This window comes from Eumetopias jubatus, unplaced genomic scaffold (genome assembly GCF_037043125.1).
Source record: "Eumetopias jubatus isolate StellerSeaLion01/CBP00866 unplaced genomic scaffold, mEumJub1_p1.0 scaffold_15, whole genome shotgun sequence".
Taxonomy (NCBI): Eukaryota; Metazoa; Chordata; class Mammalia; order Carnivora; family Otariidae; genus Eumetopias; species Eumetopias jubatus.
The window spans coordinates 12,313,530-12,328,842 of NW_028274821.1; the positions used below are offsets into that span (position 1 = coordinate 12,313,530).

Consider the following 15,313-nt stretch of genomic DNA (forward strand, 5'->3'; position numbering starts at 1 on the left):
TAAAAAAATTTTTTTTCGGGGCGCCTGGGTGGCTCAGTCAGTTAAGTGTCTGCTTTCGGCTCGGTCATGATCTTGGGGTCCTGGGATCGAGCCCCGCGTCAGGCTCCCTGCTCAGTGGGGAGTCTGTTTCTCCCCCTCCCCCCAGCTTGTGCTGTCTCTTTCTCAAATAAATAAATAAAATCTTAAAAAAAAATCATTTTCAATTTCCTAAGTAAAAAGATGCCAGCTCATTTTTTTTAATAAAGTTTTTTTTTTTTTTAAGATTTTATTATTGTTATTTTTTTTTGACAGAGAGAGAGAGAGGAAACACAAGCAGAGGGAGTGGGAGAGGGAGAAGCAGGCTTCCCGCTGAGCGGGGAGCCCGATGCAGGGCTCGATTCCAGGACCCTGGGATCACGACCTGAGCCGAAGGCAGACGCCCAACGACTGAGCCACCCAGGCGCCCCTCATTTTTTTTTTTAAAGATTTATTTGACAGAGAGACAGCGAGAGAGGGAACATAAGCAGGGGGAGTGGGAGAGGGAGAAGCAGGCTTCCCACCGAGCAGGGAGCCTGATGCGGGGCTCGATCCCAGGACCCTGGGATCATGGCCTGAGCCGAAGGCAGACACTTAACGACTGAGCCACCCAGGCGCCTGCCAGCTCATTTTATATGTATTTTTAAGCTGCTTTAGACGGGTGGTACTTCTGTGATTACTTCCTCTAATAGACAAGCATAGTAGGGCATGATCTCCTAGCTGGGCCCAGTGGCTTCTAAGAACAGAAAGGGGATTTTGCAAATTCAGCACTCTCACTGAGAGAGCTGCAGTAGCAGAGGGGAAAGGAAGGGCATGGAGCTCAACCAAGGGCAGGGCATAGCTGGTGGACAACATGTGAGCCTAGTAGCAGACTCAGGCAGCTGAGTCAACACACCACTAATGAGTTGTTATCTTCAACATTGGACAGTCTCAAGAAAGCGAGAATTTCACCTTGGCCCCGTGTTCCTGATTTTATGGGAATGCCACTTTAAAAGGTCCACATCAAGGCAGGCAAGTTTCCAAAGACTGCTCAGCTCACATGGACTCCGCCTTTCTCTTTATCCTCCATGCTCCCCATGCCCCTCCCACCCCCTCTCCCCTATCAAGTTGTGGAGCTGAGATGACCAGACTCCCTAAGGACTCCCTATCTCCCACATCCCACCAGATGACTTGGACTCCTAACAACGAGGCAGCCTTCCTTCTGGCAGCTGCTCCCAATGAGCCCAGCTGGGATGAGAAGCCATTTCTGTGCTCCCACTGTCCCCTGAGCTTCCCTCAGCGCCTGCAAGTGTCAAACTGCTTTGTGAGTGTTCGTATCTGTTCCCTCAACTAGATTCTCAATTTGTTCAGAGCAATCTCTTGGTCATTATGCCACACTCAGCATACAGGGCAGTGTCTGGGAATGAAAGAGTTTCAGTACTTTTTCATGGATAAATTATATTGAGTTGATTGAGCTAACTGGGAGTCAGTTTCACCTAAACTTTCTATCTGTGAGGAACAGAGAAAGGAACTAAAATTTAGTGAGCCTCTATTAGGTGCCCAGTACTTTGCACACATTAACTCAAATAATCTTCACAATAATCCACTGAGGCAGACAGTGGAGCTGGTATTTCACAACATGAAAGCTTTTCCACACATAGCTAGTGAGGCCAAAATCTGAAGCCAGGTCAGGAGGATTCTGTCTTTGCTCTTTCCACTCCATCACGGGGACTCCCATCCAGAAACACAAAGCCAATATAAACTGGAAGGGAAGCGCTACTCTTTCAGAACTGTTGGCTTAAAAGTCCCCAGAAATGAAAACTCTTAATTTACCCTGGAGGAATCCCTGGCTAGGACACAGAGAGGGGAGAGGGAACCTGGGAAGGGGGATGGAGGAAGGGGCTGGTGAGCAAAACGAGAGAGTTCTTCCCAATTAATCTGAAAATACCACTTAAGGTATTTTGACCCCTTTAAGTTGTCTCAAGCCTGAGAAGCTTTCAGAGCAGTACCCTACATTCTTATGGCACTTAAACGTAAGAACTGAAGAAAAATAGAGAGAAGCTATAGTACATTAGAAGGAGCCAAAGGATACCTGGTTCTCATCCCGATGAATAGTAAGTGAAGGCACCCCATTCCTTCCAACCCAGCTCTGCCTCCAGATAACTCCCCAAGCCCCGTGAAAAGTGTTTTTCTTAAATCCTACCCTTTCCCCAATTTAGTAGGCCTGGGGTGGGAACTCCAAAATCCGAAGGTCATTTATAGAAGAAGGCAAGTTTGGGAATACCAGGTGAGAACTTCTCTTCCCTCCCCAGGAGAGGGGACGGTGAGAAGGCAGCCGGCTGATGGAGCACATTAAGTCCCATAACCAGAGCCCACCAAGAAAGAACAACTCCAATGCTACAAGGCCTAATAACACCTTCCTATTCCGGGGCAAAATGAATTACGCTCCATCTTCTTACTGCTTAAACTTGCCTTCGTTCTACAATGTACTAACCTGAAGAGTGCCAGAAACCGCGCTGGTGAGGAATGCAACCTTTTTTTTAAATTGCCAGGGTTTCCCTGGAAGTATCAGCTGCTAGCTCCTCCCCAGGCTGCTGGGCCATTGGCTCCTCTACTTTCCTCCTTCAAAGCTCCTCTGAGGAGGAGCTACTATCAGAAGACTTAAAGGGCAGACAGGGACTGTGCCTCGGGAGACGAAGCGTGGCCTTACCCTGACGTCCAGCTTCGCCAGGTGCTGGAGAACCCAGATGCGATGGGACCAGGCATTGTAGTTGCTCGGGTATCTCCCCGCCGCTTCACCACAGACCTCCATCTCTTCTCGGACCAGTCTCTGTGTCCTCTCTGCAGGAATTGCTGCTGGGTTTCCTTTCGTCACAAAGGCAGGCAAGGAAGTTTCCTGAATTAGCTGTTGTAGCACCCATCGCCTGCGAAAGTACACGTGGGAATGAGAATGAGGGAAGAACATAAACCAGAGAGGAAAACAACCAGTTTTCTTTGTTCTCAATCTCCACCCATACAATGCAAACTAATCCCTGTCTATGAGCTCAATTTGGGGGGAGTGGGATTATTCTGTTGTTTTTGTTAAAGATGTCATTAAACTTCAGCACCACTGATGGGGAGGAGGGTGAAGAAAGGACAAACAGGAAAGAGAAACCTTTCTAAAACATTAAAATTTATGAGAAAGAGAATGCTTCAGTTCCAGTATGACAGCTCAAAAACTCCATTTGGCCAGAAAATGCAAAGACAGGGTGTGTACATGGAGGGGGGTTTGCAGTGGTGGTGGTGGAGGGGATATTAATTAATGGCTGGTAAATACTAGAAAAGGAGTCATGGTTCACACCTTTAATTACATGTGCATGCCTCACCCTATGTGTATTTGCTTGCAAACAAGAAGCTGCATTATGACTGCTTTCATTAAGCAGAATTTCTATGTTATAGCATAGAATCTGGAAGGACACAAATACAATATATTTAGTTAAAACCATCAGGAGGTTTTAAATGTCTTTAGCCACAAATTTTTCCCTTGTCTGTTTAAGATTTTCATTAGCATACTTATTTAAATGAAAGGCACTAAAAAAGCATCTCTAACCACTTAATGTGGTTAGTTTTTTACAAATATTTTCTCATAAGAAGCATTTTAGACTAAAAATTTCCAACCCAAAGGTTACTAGAAATTGAGTAAGAAAACTCATTTTGTCCTTTTCAAATAGAAGTTTTTTACCTAACTTATAAAACAAAAGCTTGCTTTATATAAAATATTAGATAAGCTTATAAATTGGTGAATGCATATTCAATACTGCCCTCCCCTGCCACCAGTCCTTTCCAAACCTCCACACACGCAACCACAGTCCTCTCTGAAGTGCTATCTCAATTCCTACTAAGAAAAAACATCCAGCATGGAAGTAGCTGATTTGCAATGCTAGCCAAAGCCAAGATTACAGTAAAGATACCCTGAACTAAGATCCTAAAAATGCTCAGGATTTAAGAAAAGTTGTAAGTGGCTTAGTAAACTGAAAACAGACTTCTTAAAGAATTTCCCCACTGACCCCAAGAAGCCACCAGCCCACACTATCTCATTTTAGTCAAAACTGGATAGTTCCATGGAGTCCACGAGGAATATGCTCCAGAGAGCCAGGATGGTGAGGAGAGTTTTCACGTGCATTTTGGCTGACTCAGGCCTTTAACCTAAAAATACTCTCTGCATTTACAGTCTTAGCGACTTCAGCGCAGCCTATACACCACTCACCTCAGCTACCTTTATCGTCGTTATTTTGTTAATTTTAATAACTACAACCATCTATACCAGAAACACACCTGAATTAATTATAAAACCCAAGTGCTCATTATAGTTGACTATCTAAATGCCATTTCTATGACTGCTCAGACAGTTCATAATGAACAATAAAGCTAAAATTTACTGAGTATTTAATATGTGCCAGGCACCGTGGTAGTGCTAACATACATTATTTCATGTAAAGCCAACCATTAACTCTGAAATAGGTGTGATTGTTATTCCCATTTTATGAATGAGAAAACTGAGGCTTGAAGAGCTTAAATCATTTCTGAAGGTCACACAGGGAACAAGTGATGGCATCTGGAGTTAAAAAGTAGGTAACTTGACTTTAGAATTCATACTCTGAACCAGTATGTGACCCTGATTGACACTGTTGTTTCTCCAGCCACTCTGAATCCTAAGAATCCTATAGTGTAAATTAACCACACCTGTGAATCCATGTTTCTGGACTCTTTGGAAATTTAGTTAAGGCCAGTTTTCCCAGATGTAAGTCCTTAATTGGATTTAAAGTGCCAGAGAGGATGAGCTCTTTTCTGTAAAAGAAAAATGAAAAGAACCATTATTCTACCTTTCCAGCCAAACATACTGCATGGCTATTAACATAATCTCACTGGGAAGAAAAAAAATAAAACATGAAACTCTCGTAAGTATCACACACAGTAATCAAGAATGTATTCTTGTAATCTTGAAGTAACAGGATTAATAAGCAGAAAGAGAAGCTCTTAAAAGCAATAGTGGAACTTTAGTTACCTATTTGGGAAAGGGCAAAGAGAGGTTTTCTGGCTTGTCTCATTTCTAAAACTTAAAAGGCCTGACATCAGCATCTGTAGGGCGGATCCAGTACTAGTCAAGAATTGTTCTAACTTCCCAAGTTGGACATGATATGATTCATTACCAAAAAATACATAAAGAGTAACACACACAGCATGATTAAGATGGAAAGAATCATTCACTACCCTAATTACTATTTTTATTTTTCAATTTTCCCTTCTGTCTTTCCTCATATGCATATACATTTTAACATATAATTTTATATTCTACTTTACAGCTTAAGAATTATTCCATGACGCTACATAATCTTTAAAGCGAACATTTAAGTCGGTCAAGTAGTTTTCACTGAGTGGCTATTCTGTGTTTAATGACCTTTTCCTCTTTGGTTAGACATTTAGGTTGCTTCCAAGTTTTTGCTTTTCTGAAACAGATCTTTGTGCTTAAGATGTCTTTCATTTCTGCTACTTAGGGAAGTTCCCCAAAGATGTTATTACCAGGTGAACTACCTGCATGGCCCTTGAGACACTAGACCATTTCTTTTTGAAATACAAATAAAAGAGCAATGTCAGGTTTTTGTTGCTGTTTTCAAAGTGTTCAAAGCTCCCATGTAATTATGAAGAACGTCATGCAAGAGCTCTCCACCTATTATTTCCCAAGTAAATACGATTTAGGTTTTAATTTCTCAGCTAAGTTTCTGATAATAAGCTCTGCTCTTACTAATTATACTCCCAATGAATTTTCAATGTATCTATTATAATAAAATTAGATCATTTACTAGAATTTATTAATCTTAAAAAGTCCTTCCTGTGGTAGGGTTGATAACTCATTTATTTTAGAGAACTTTAATTCCAATTAGACGAGAGCCCAGATCGTATACCTCACCTACTCAGATGAATTTAGTTCCTAATCACCACCATGCATTTTCTTTCCAACAGCAATGTGCCATTTCTAGATTTGTATTTGATAAGGAAAATAACTTTCTTTTTAGTGAAAATACTGAACAGTGATGACAAATATTTGTATTTTACGATCATTTTAGGTCAGGCATTTCAGTCCAGGATATAATTTCAAGTGATACTGAGAAGGTTTATGAGTACTTTAACAAATGGGTTTATTGGCTATCTTTCTTTCAATGCACAGGAAGCCTGTGTGTCGCTGAAAGAGGATTTAATGCAACAGCCAATTACTTTTGCAGTCCTGCATCATTCTTCTTCTGGAAATTAGTAATGTTTCATTATACAGTAAGTCAGGATACCTATAGTGTTCAAAGGAGGCAAAATATTATTCTGTATAATTTTAACTTCTTTGTAATGCAGTGTTTCTCAAAGTAAGGTCCTTAACTGCAACATTACCATCATCTGGAACTTGTAAGAAATACAGATTCTCAAGCCTCATCCCAGACCTGCTGAATCAAAAACTAGTGACAAAGCAATGTGTTTGAACAAGTGCTCTAGGTGATGTACACCAAGGTTTAAAAACCTCTATGGTACATAATTTACTATATTAAGCCTAATTTCCATTTACTAAATTTAAAACCTCTCCTTACTACAACTGCCTACCTATACTCCCATATATATCTATGGGGAAATAGTCTTTTCTTCAGAAAAGAGGAGCCACTTTATACCTGAATCTTTAAAAAGTTTCTTCAATTAGGGCTCCTTTAAAAAAAAAAGATTTTATTCATTTTGAGAGAGAGAAAAAGAAAGAGAGAAAGCAGGGGGAAGGGCAGAGGGAGGGAGAGAGAGAATCTCAACCAGACTCCACGCTGAGCATGGAGCCGGATGCAGGGCTCCATCTTACAACCTGAGATCATGACCTGAGCCAAAATCAAGAGTCAGACGCTCAACCCACTGAGCCACCCACATGCCCCTAGGGGTGCTCTCTTAATTTATTTTGCACAACATATTTGGGAAGATATCTTAGCTCGAAACAACCCCAATCAAAGGTATATGTGGATGCTTAAAAAGGTTACCTGACAGAATCATAAAAAAGGCAGCAAAATTTAAATATCAATTTAATAAACATTCCTGGGGACAGGACTGAACACTGTAGATGTTGAATATTACCATAAACAAAATTTTTTTTAAATCACCTTTTTTTTTTTAAGATTTTATCTATTTATTTGAGAGAGAGCACAAGCGGGATGAGGGTACAGAGGGAGAAGCAGGCTTCCCGCTGAGCAGGGAGCCAGATGTGGGGCTTGATCCCAGGACCCTGGAATCATGATCCAAGTCGAAGGCAGACACTTAACCAACTGAGCCACCCAGGCGCCCCATAAACAAAATTTTTAAAGATCACTTGAAAAAGGAATATAATAAATGATTACGTTATAGCTATCACTTTAAACAAGAGATGTAATAAAAGAAAATCAACTACTGGAATGCATTCAAGTAGGGATCTATCTTGAGAAAAATTTCAGTCACACATGGATTCAACAAGTGCTATATGTATCTCAAACAAGCTAGATATATGGACACAGAATGTGCTCTGGAAAAAGGCTGGATAAGTTGAAAAAAATAACTCTTGTGATGACAAAGTCACTGATATCAATAAGCCATGTGAGACATTTGAATTATTTAATGAAATGTAAGAAAATGACAAACTAATAATTAAAATACTTCACGTTATTTTACAGGTATGTAACTAAATTTTAAAAAAGTATCATATTAAGACATTTACTTATTTCATGCACATACCTTTAAATTTACATATTGTTATTAGCCTAAAAATCTTTTCTTGAACTTTTCTTATTGAGGAAGTCGAGTACTGCCCTAAATTTGAGGTGGCTTTATTTTCAGGCACATTGACTAAGCTGGGCTTTGAGATTCATCCTGAAAGCCTTAGGTGATACACTGCAAACAGAGAACGAAGGAATAAAACAAAGGTCAAATAAATGTGGGGGAGAAGTACGCAGGAAAGGAAAAGGCCACGTGTGTCGTGCTGTAAAGAGGAGGGGGTAGTAGGGAAGAGGCCATGCTCTATGTGCAACCTTGTTGTGGCATATTACATGAAGGCTTTTCTAGTTCTACAAAGTTTACTTATTTATTTGTCAAAGAGAGAGAACACAAGCAGGGGGAGAAGCAGGCTCCCCACTGAGCAAGCAGCCCGATCAGGGGCTCATGGGAGCATGACCTGAGCCGAAGGCAGACGCTTAACCGACTGAGCCACCCAGGCGCCCCTGGTTTATCTTATTTTTTTAAGCTTTTCTGTCTTTTCTCTATCTCAGGCTATTAGTTATGGTTTCTCTCTGCTGTCACTTGATTTAAAATTTGTAGGATACCAGGGGCTATGTGTATCTTGTCCATGGTTAAATCTTCACTGGCTAGCTCAGTACTTGGAACACAGTATGACAGAATAAACAAATGCCATCTTTTTTCCCCCCTGAATCTTTATTTTGTCTGAAATAATAAGAGTCATCTTCATAAAAATTACCATTTACTGAAAACTTCTCCTGAATCAGCCACTGTGTTAAGTGATTTGCATATATTATCTAATCTAATCCTCAAAACAATCCTGTATTATGTTGAAATATATGAAATTGCCGATACCCAATTGTTGTTTTTTGTTTTTTGTTTCATTAAATAAACTTTTGGGGCACCTGGCTGGCTCAGTTGGTAGAGCATGAGACTCTTGATCTCATGTTGTAAGTTTGAGCCCCACACTGGGTAGAGAGATGACTTAAAAAATAAATAAATAAAAATCTTAAAGTTTTAATCTGGGAATTGTTTTAAATTCACACTAGGGTTGTTAAGGATAGTATAGAGAACTCTTATATACCCTGTACCAGCTTCCCTTATTAATAATATATTATTATGGTACTTTGGTCACAATTGATGAATCATCACCAGTACATTACTGCTGAAAGTCAATACTTTATTCAGAATTCCTTAGTTTTTACCACATGTCCTTTTTCTAGTCCAGCATCCTATCTAGGATATCACATTATATTTGGTTATGTCTCCTCAGATATGCCTTGCCATTTTATGAGTACTAATCAGGTATTTTGTATGATGTTTTTCTTATGGTTAGACAAGGGTTTTGAGGAGGAAGAGATCACAAAAGTGCCATCTTTATCACATCATATCAAGGGCACAAAATACAGCATGACTTGTCACTGCTGATGCTGACCTTGATTACCTCAGATGGTCTGTGTCCAGTTTCTCCACTGTACTTTTTGGAAGGAAGTTACACTTAAGGAGGAAGGGAGCTGGACTCCAACTCCTTGAAGGGGGTTGCCTAGATAAATTATTTAGAATCCTTCTATATGAGAGAATTGTCTGTTGTCTACTATTTGTTTGTTTGCTTCTTCAATTATTTATGTATGAACATCCATTTTACACTTTAGGGTATAACCCAGTATTATGTTATTTTACTGCTCAAACTGTTCCAGCTTTGGCCACTAGAAGCCCTTTGACATAGTTCCATCATTTTGTTTTTTGAGTACTTCCTTACTTTCTGGCTCTTTGAGATGTTCCAGACGAATCTTACAGATTTCCTGCCCTGGTCCTAGAATCAGACATTTCCTCAAGAAGCCTATTTCCATTTATTAAAGAATGGCGTAAGACACCAGGATCTGGATGCTTAGGTTGAATCCTTTTTGTTTTATAAAAACAACAATTTTCATATGGCACAACCTAGTATTATCTCAGTTTTACTGATGAGAAAACTGAAGCTGGGGGAGAATTAGTAACTTATACTCAAGGTCTGTGAACTCAAAGTGCCAGAACCAAACATCAAATCTGCATAAAAGAAAGTCACCAATTGTAATAGGCTATGAGTAAAGGACATGATTACTGAAGCCTGGTGTTAGCTATTTTAGTTACTCAAAGAGGTTTTGCTTACTCTGTGTTCACAGACTGACGGAAAAAATAGGACACTGTTATGAAGTCAAGCTCTTTCACAAAATAAGACACTGAATTTCAAAGCAAAAAAAGTACCAAATTTTTCTATAACAGGTAGATTTTTAAAAGTATATCCATCACTCACTGTAATTACAGGAAATCAACTCAAAAACCTATTCTTGCATCTGTGTTTTCCCTAAAACCACAACACCTATAAAATGAACAACCGATGTATTAACACTATCTTTTAACAGTTTATAAAATACAGTTAAAAATCACTCAATGCTTCCCAGTTACTGCAGAAAAAACACACCAACAATTAAACATGAAGTGTTAAGTATTTGATTTGCGAGAGATCTTATAACGTTAGACCAATTTACTTCCAAAGCTGGTGGTTTCTGAATAAAATGTACTACTGATTCTATGTGTTCATGTTAATTAATTTTACTAATACAAATTAAAACTTACTAGAATACATATCCACAATGGATCTTTTTAAAAATCAAGGTTTCCTTTTTATTCATCTAGCACAAAACTTATTTATTTTAAAGATTTTATTTGTTTGACAGAGACACAGTGAGAGAGGGATCACAAGCAGGGGGAGTGGGAGAGGGAGAAGCAGGCTTCCCGTGGAGCAGGGAGCCCGATATGGGGCTCGATCCCAGGACTCTGGGATCATTACCTGAGCCGAAGGCATATGCTTAACGACTGAGCCACCCAGGCACCCCAGCACAAAACTTTATTAATCTTGCCAGAATACTTTTCAAAATCAACTGCTGTGAATATCACTGAAGTTAGATTATGCAGCAATTTTCCCTTTACACAACCAAACCACAGAAAATCACAAAACAGTTTGAAAGGAATCATAAAAAAATTACCTAGGTCAAACCTTTTATTTCACAGATACAGAAACTAAAGCTGCTCTGAAGTTAAAGCTTTTGCCTCAAGTCAACTGCTAGTTAATTAACGAAAAAGGACAAAGAGCCACATATCTGAAGACTAGGTTCTTTCTCCTACATTGAGCCGCCCTATAAAATATATAATAAATTACATATATATACACATATGTGTATATATGTATGCATATATGATTACATATGCATGTATTATACTAGTAAGAATCGTTTCTTGTTGAAGGATTTTTCAAGTCCTCTATAATAATGAGGAATTGGAGAACATGAATAAAAATGGCACTCCTACTTCTCTATTACCCTCATTTCATTCTCACTGAACTTAATTATTTCCAGTGCCCAGTCTGCAAACTGAATACATGCCAGGCACTAGAAGGCTAGATGCTAGGAAAACAAAGGAAAATAAAAAGACATGATCCCTACCCTTAAGAAAGCTCTCAGTTATAAGTTCATAGCACCCTCCTAAAGGTCTCCCTTGCTGATTCTTCCTCATCGCACAAACTCTAGAACAGTGTTGTCCAACAGAAATATAATATGAATCACCAATGTGAGCCATGTATGTAATTTCCAATTTTCCAACAGCTACATGGGTACCTCAAACAATCTCATGGCCTTAAATACCACCCATTTTCTAGTGACTCCCAAATTTCTCTCAGGCTTAGAACTTCCGCTTCAACTTTAGATTCCTGCACACAAACCTAACCTGTCCCAACCTGAGCCCCCGACTTCCACCTGGCACTCCCCATCTCAGTCTGCTCCTCTTCCAGACAGAGGACTGACTCTCCTGCTGTAAAGGGCAACTCCATCCTTTCAGTTGCTCGGGCCAAACACCAGAGTCCAGCTTGACCCTCTTCTTTCTCCTTCCTGCATCTAGTTCATAATCTGCCTTTAAAATTGGTTTATTAAATACAGTCAAAGCTTATATAGTTCCTAAAATACAGTGAGAATCATTACTTCTCACCTTTTCTACTGCTAAGTTAGACTTCAAGTCACACAAGCATCTCTCACCTAAATTACCACAACCACTACCCAACTTCCTAACCCCTCCCTGCACTCCTACAGTCTACTTTCCACAGGACCTAGACTTTTTAAACCTAAGTGAGAGACTGTCCCTCCTCGGCTTTAATGACTTCCGATCTCACTCCGAGTAGCAGTCCAAGTTCCTCCAGCAGTGTAGGAAGATCGACAAAGCCCATGAGGTCCGGTCCATGACTCTCTTCCTCATGCCCGCTACTCCAGCTACACTGGGCACTGGCTGTCTTGCTGTCCCAGAACACCAAGGAACACTTTCAGCACCACTGAGAGCCTTCCCACTTGCTCCCATTCCCTCTGCGTGGAATGCTCTTACCCCAGACCCCACAGACTGATCCCCAAATCAGGCCAGTCTTTGCTCAGATGTCCCCTATGTAAAACTGCAATACTATTCTGCCCACTCTCTCTCTGGTCTTCCCAACTTTCTTGTCCCACTTTTTCTCCACAGGATTTAACCACCACTTGATCGAATGTATATTTTATTTAGTAATGTCTTTGTTTCTTTTCTTCCCCTAGTAGAATAAAAATTCCACAAGGACAGGGTTTTGTTCATAGTTCTATTTCCAGTGCCTAGAATTCAGCAGAGAGCAATTAATAAATATTTCATAAATGAACAAATGCTGTCGAGTATTGTGTGGATTAAGTGAGACCATGAATAAAGCTGTAATATGTCCCTACAATACAGTAGCCACTCATGAACATTAGTCTTTTCCTTACCTGTGGTGGTGCTTTCCATAAAAGAAAAATCAGAATTCTAAAATCATGTAAATTTTAAAGCCTTGTATCTCATTCTATACTTCTCTTACTCCTTACTCTAAATATGTGATCATCAATTATTCAAAAGACTTAAAAAGACATGTAATAGAAGTTGCCTAATTTTTAAAAATCAGTAGGTAGATACAAAATTCAGTAGGTATCATAGAACACTAACTCAGAATGTAACCTTGCTTAAAATACACAGAAAACTGAATAAAGTACTGTTTAAGTCATCTTTAAAGATTAAGAACCATAATCTATGGCTCTCTCCTATAGGAAAATTTAAAATGTATTCAGTGTTCAACAGGACTTCATTATTCATCTAGAACTTTATCCTCTCCTTTCCTCTAGGAGAATTTGTGTTAGTCTAAGAGACCACCATTTAAAAAAAAAAAAACATACATACTGTTCAACTGAAAAAACTTCAATGAAAAAAAAAATGAACCTGGTCTCAACTTTGGTATTTTTATAAAGCATTTTGTGTTTAAAGCTAAAATAACTAGATTAAGGAACTAAGATATTAATAAAATATGATCCCTTCCTAAAATACTGAGTGCCAGAGACTTCAAGTGACTGGCCCACAGAGGTCACAGTGTTAGTGACTAAACTGAGACTAAAAGGTCATAGCCTTGAATTCTCATCCTACATACTTCCCACTGCACTTCACAAATATATAAACCAATGCCTTACAAACCAACCAATTACTCTAGCTGCCCCTACTCCTCTAAAAAGGAAGGAAAATAAAAACAAATGGTATACTGTAATTTGCAATGATAATTTCTATTTCAGACAGGAAAGTTTATGGAGAAAAGACAGAAACATGCACAAAGGAGCTAAGTGTAAGTCAGAATTGTCCGGGAGATATTATAAAGATTGGGTAGAAGAAATAAGCATAAAATGCCATAGATACATGGTTTATATTTTATTTTTCAAAAAGATAACAACTCATGGGGTTTATACGTTTTCAGAAATTTGGACAATTTCATTTGATCACTGATGAGAATGACGTACCTTACATTCCATGCAGTGGTAAAGTCTGGGTTTAGAAGCAGCAGGGTGCATGTGACATCTATCAGTTCTAAAATAAAGAGAAATCACATTATAAATAGTCCTACCCTTTGAAGCTTGGCTTTTCTTTAAGGCCCTGTATATCTGTATCTTATGTTACTAATGTATATATATATCATAGTAATTTTAATGACAGATGCCTTGTTCTAAGCTGCCAAAACTCTTTTCTACTTTACGATAAAAGTAACTGTTAAAAGTTGACACTGAAACTTTACAATACAATATGCCTAGAAAGACTATTCACTCATTCTTTTAATAGTTTTTGGCTCTAATTTAATAGTGACCAAGGAAAAGAAATAAAATTTCCATACCGTTATTCTTTTAATTCCACAAACATTTCAATAATTGAGCAAATTTTCAAAGGGGAAAAAAGACCCACTCATAATCATTTAATACAATTCATTTATATTCTCCTGCAAAGATTATCCTTTCTTACCCACATTTTTACATATCCATAGCAATGATAAATGCACCATTTTGTTCTCTTTTTTCTGTCAATATTATTTGACATGCATTCTCCAATATTGCTACACTATGCATTTTTAACAGCTGCATAACAATCCCTTAGTGTAATATACTATCATTTATCTTTTTTTTAATATTTTTATTTATTGTTATGTTAATCACCATACATCATTAGTTTTTGATGTAGTGTTCCATGATTCATTGTTTGTGCATAACACCCAGTGATCCACGCAGAACGTGCCCTCTTTAATACCCACCACCAGGCTAACCCATCCCCCCAACCCCCTCCCCTCTAGAAACCTCAGTTTGTTTTTCGGAGTCCATCGTCTCTCATGGTTATCTCCCCCTCTGACTTATTCCCCTTCATTCTTCCCCTCCTGCTATCTTCTTCTTTTTTTTTTTCTTAACATATATTGCATTATTTGTTTCAGAACTACAGATCTGTGATTCATCAGTCTTGCACAATTCACAGCACTCACCATAGCACATACCCTCCCCAATGACTGTCATCCAGCCACGCCATCCCTCCCACCCACCACTCCAGCAACCCTCAGTTTGTTTCCTGAGGTTAAAAATTCCTCATATCAACGAGGTCATATGATACATGTCTTTCTCTGATTGACTTATTTCACTAAGCATAACACCCTCCAGTTCCATCCACGTCGTTGCAAATGGCAAGATCTCATTCCTTTTTATGGCTGCATAATATTCCATTGTGCATATATACCCCATCTTCTTTATCCATTCATCTGTCGATGGACATCTTGGCTCTTTCCACAGTTTGGCTATTGTGGACACTGCTGCTATAAACATTGGGATGCACGTGTCCCCTCAGACCACTACATTTATATCTGTGGGGTAAACACCCAGTAGTGCAATTGCTGGATCATATGGTAGCTCTATTTTCAACTGTTTGAGGAACCTCCATACTGTTTTCCAGAGTGGTTGCACCAGCTTGCATTCCCACCAACAGTGTAGGACGGTTCCCCTTTCTCCACATCCCCACCAACATCTGTCGTTTCCTGACTTGTTAATTTTAGCCATTCTGACTGGTGTGAGGTGGTATTCTCATCGAGGTTTGGATTTGGATTTCCCTGATGCCGAGCGATGTTGAGCACTTTTTCATGTGTCTGTTGGCCATTTGGATGTCTTCTTAGGACAAATGTCTGTTCATGTCTTCT

General features: G+C 39.2%; 1 protein-coding gene across 2 annotated transcripts in view; it reads right to left on the reverse strand.

Annotated features, from left to right (window-relative positions):
- Nucleotides 1–15,313, reverse strand: part of PTAR1 (protein prenyltransferase alpha subunit repeat containing 1) — a 52,856-nt gene that overhangs the window by 11,760 nt on the left and 25,783 nt on the right. The window contains exons 3-5 of one of the 2 annotated variants that reach the window (XM_028117409.2): nt 13,611–13,677; nt 4,717–4,821; nt 2,705–2,918 (exon numbers count right to left, since the gene is read on the reverse strand). In XM_028117409.2, coding sequence (XP_027973210.1) covers nt 2,705–2,918; nt 4,717–4,821; nt 13,611–13,677 — 386 coding nt within the window. The remainder of the gene's footprint in view (nt 1–2,704; nt 2,919–4,716; nt 4,822–13,610; nt 13,678–15,313) is intronic. The other variant, XM_028117411.2, reaches the window with a different exon arrangement.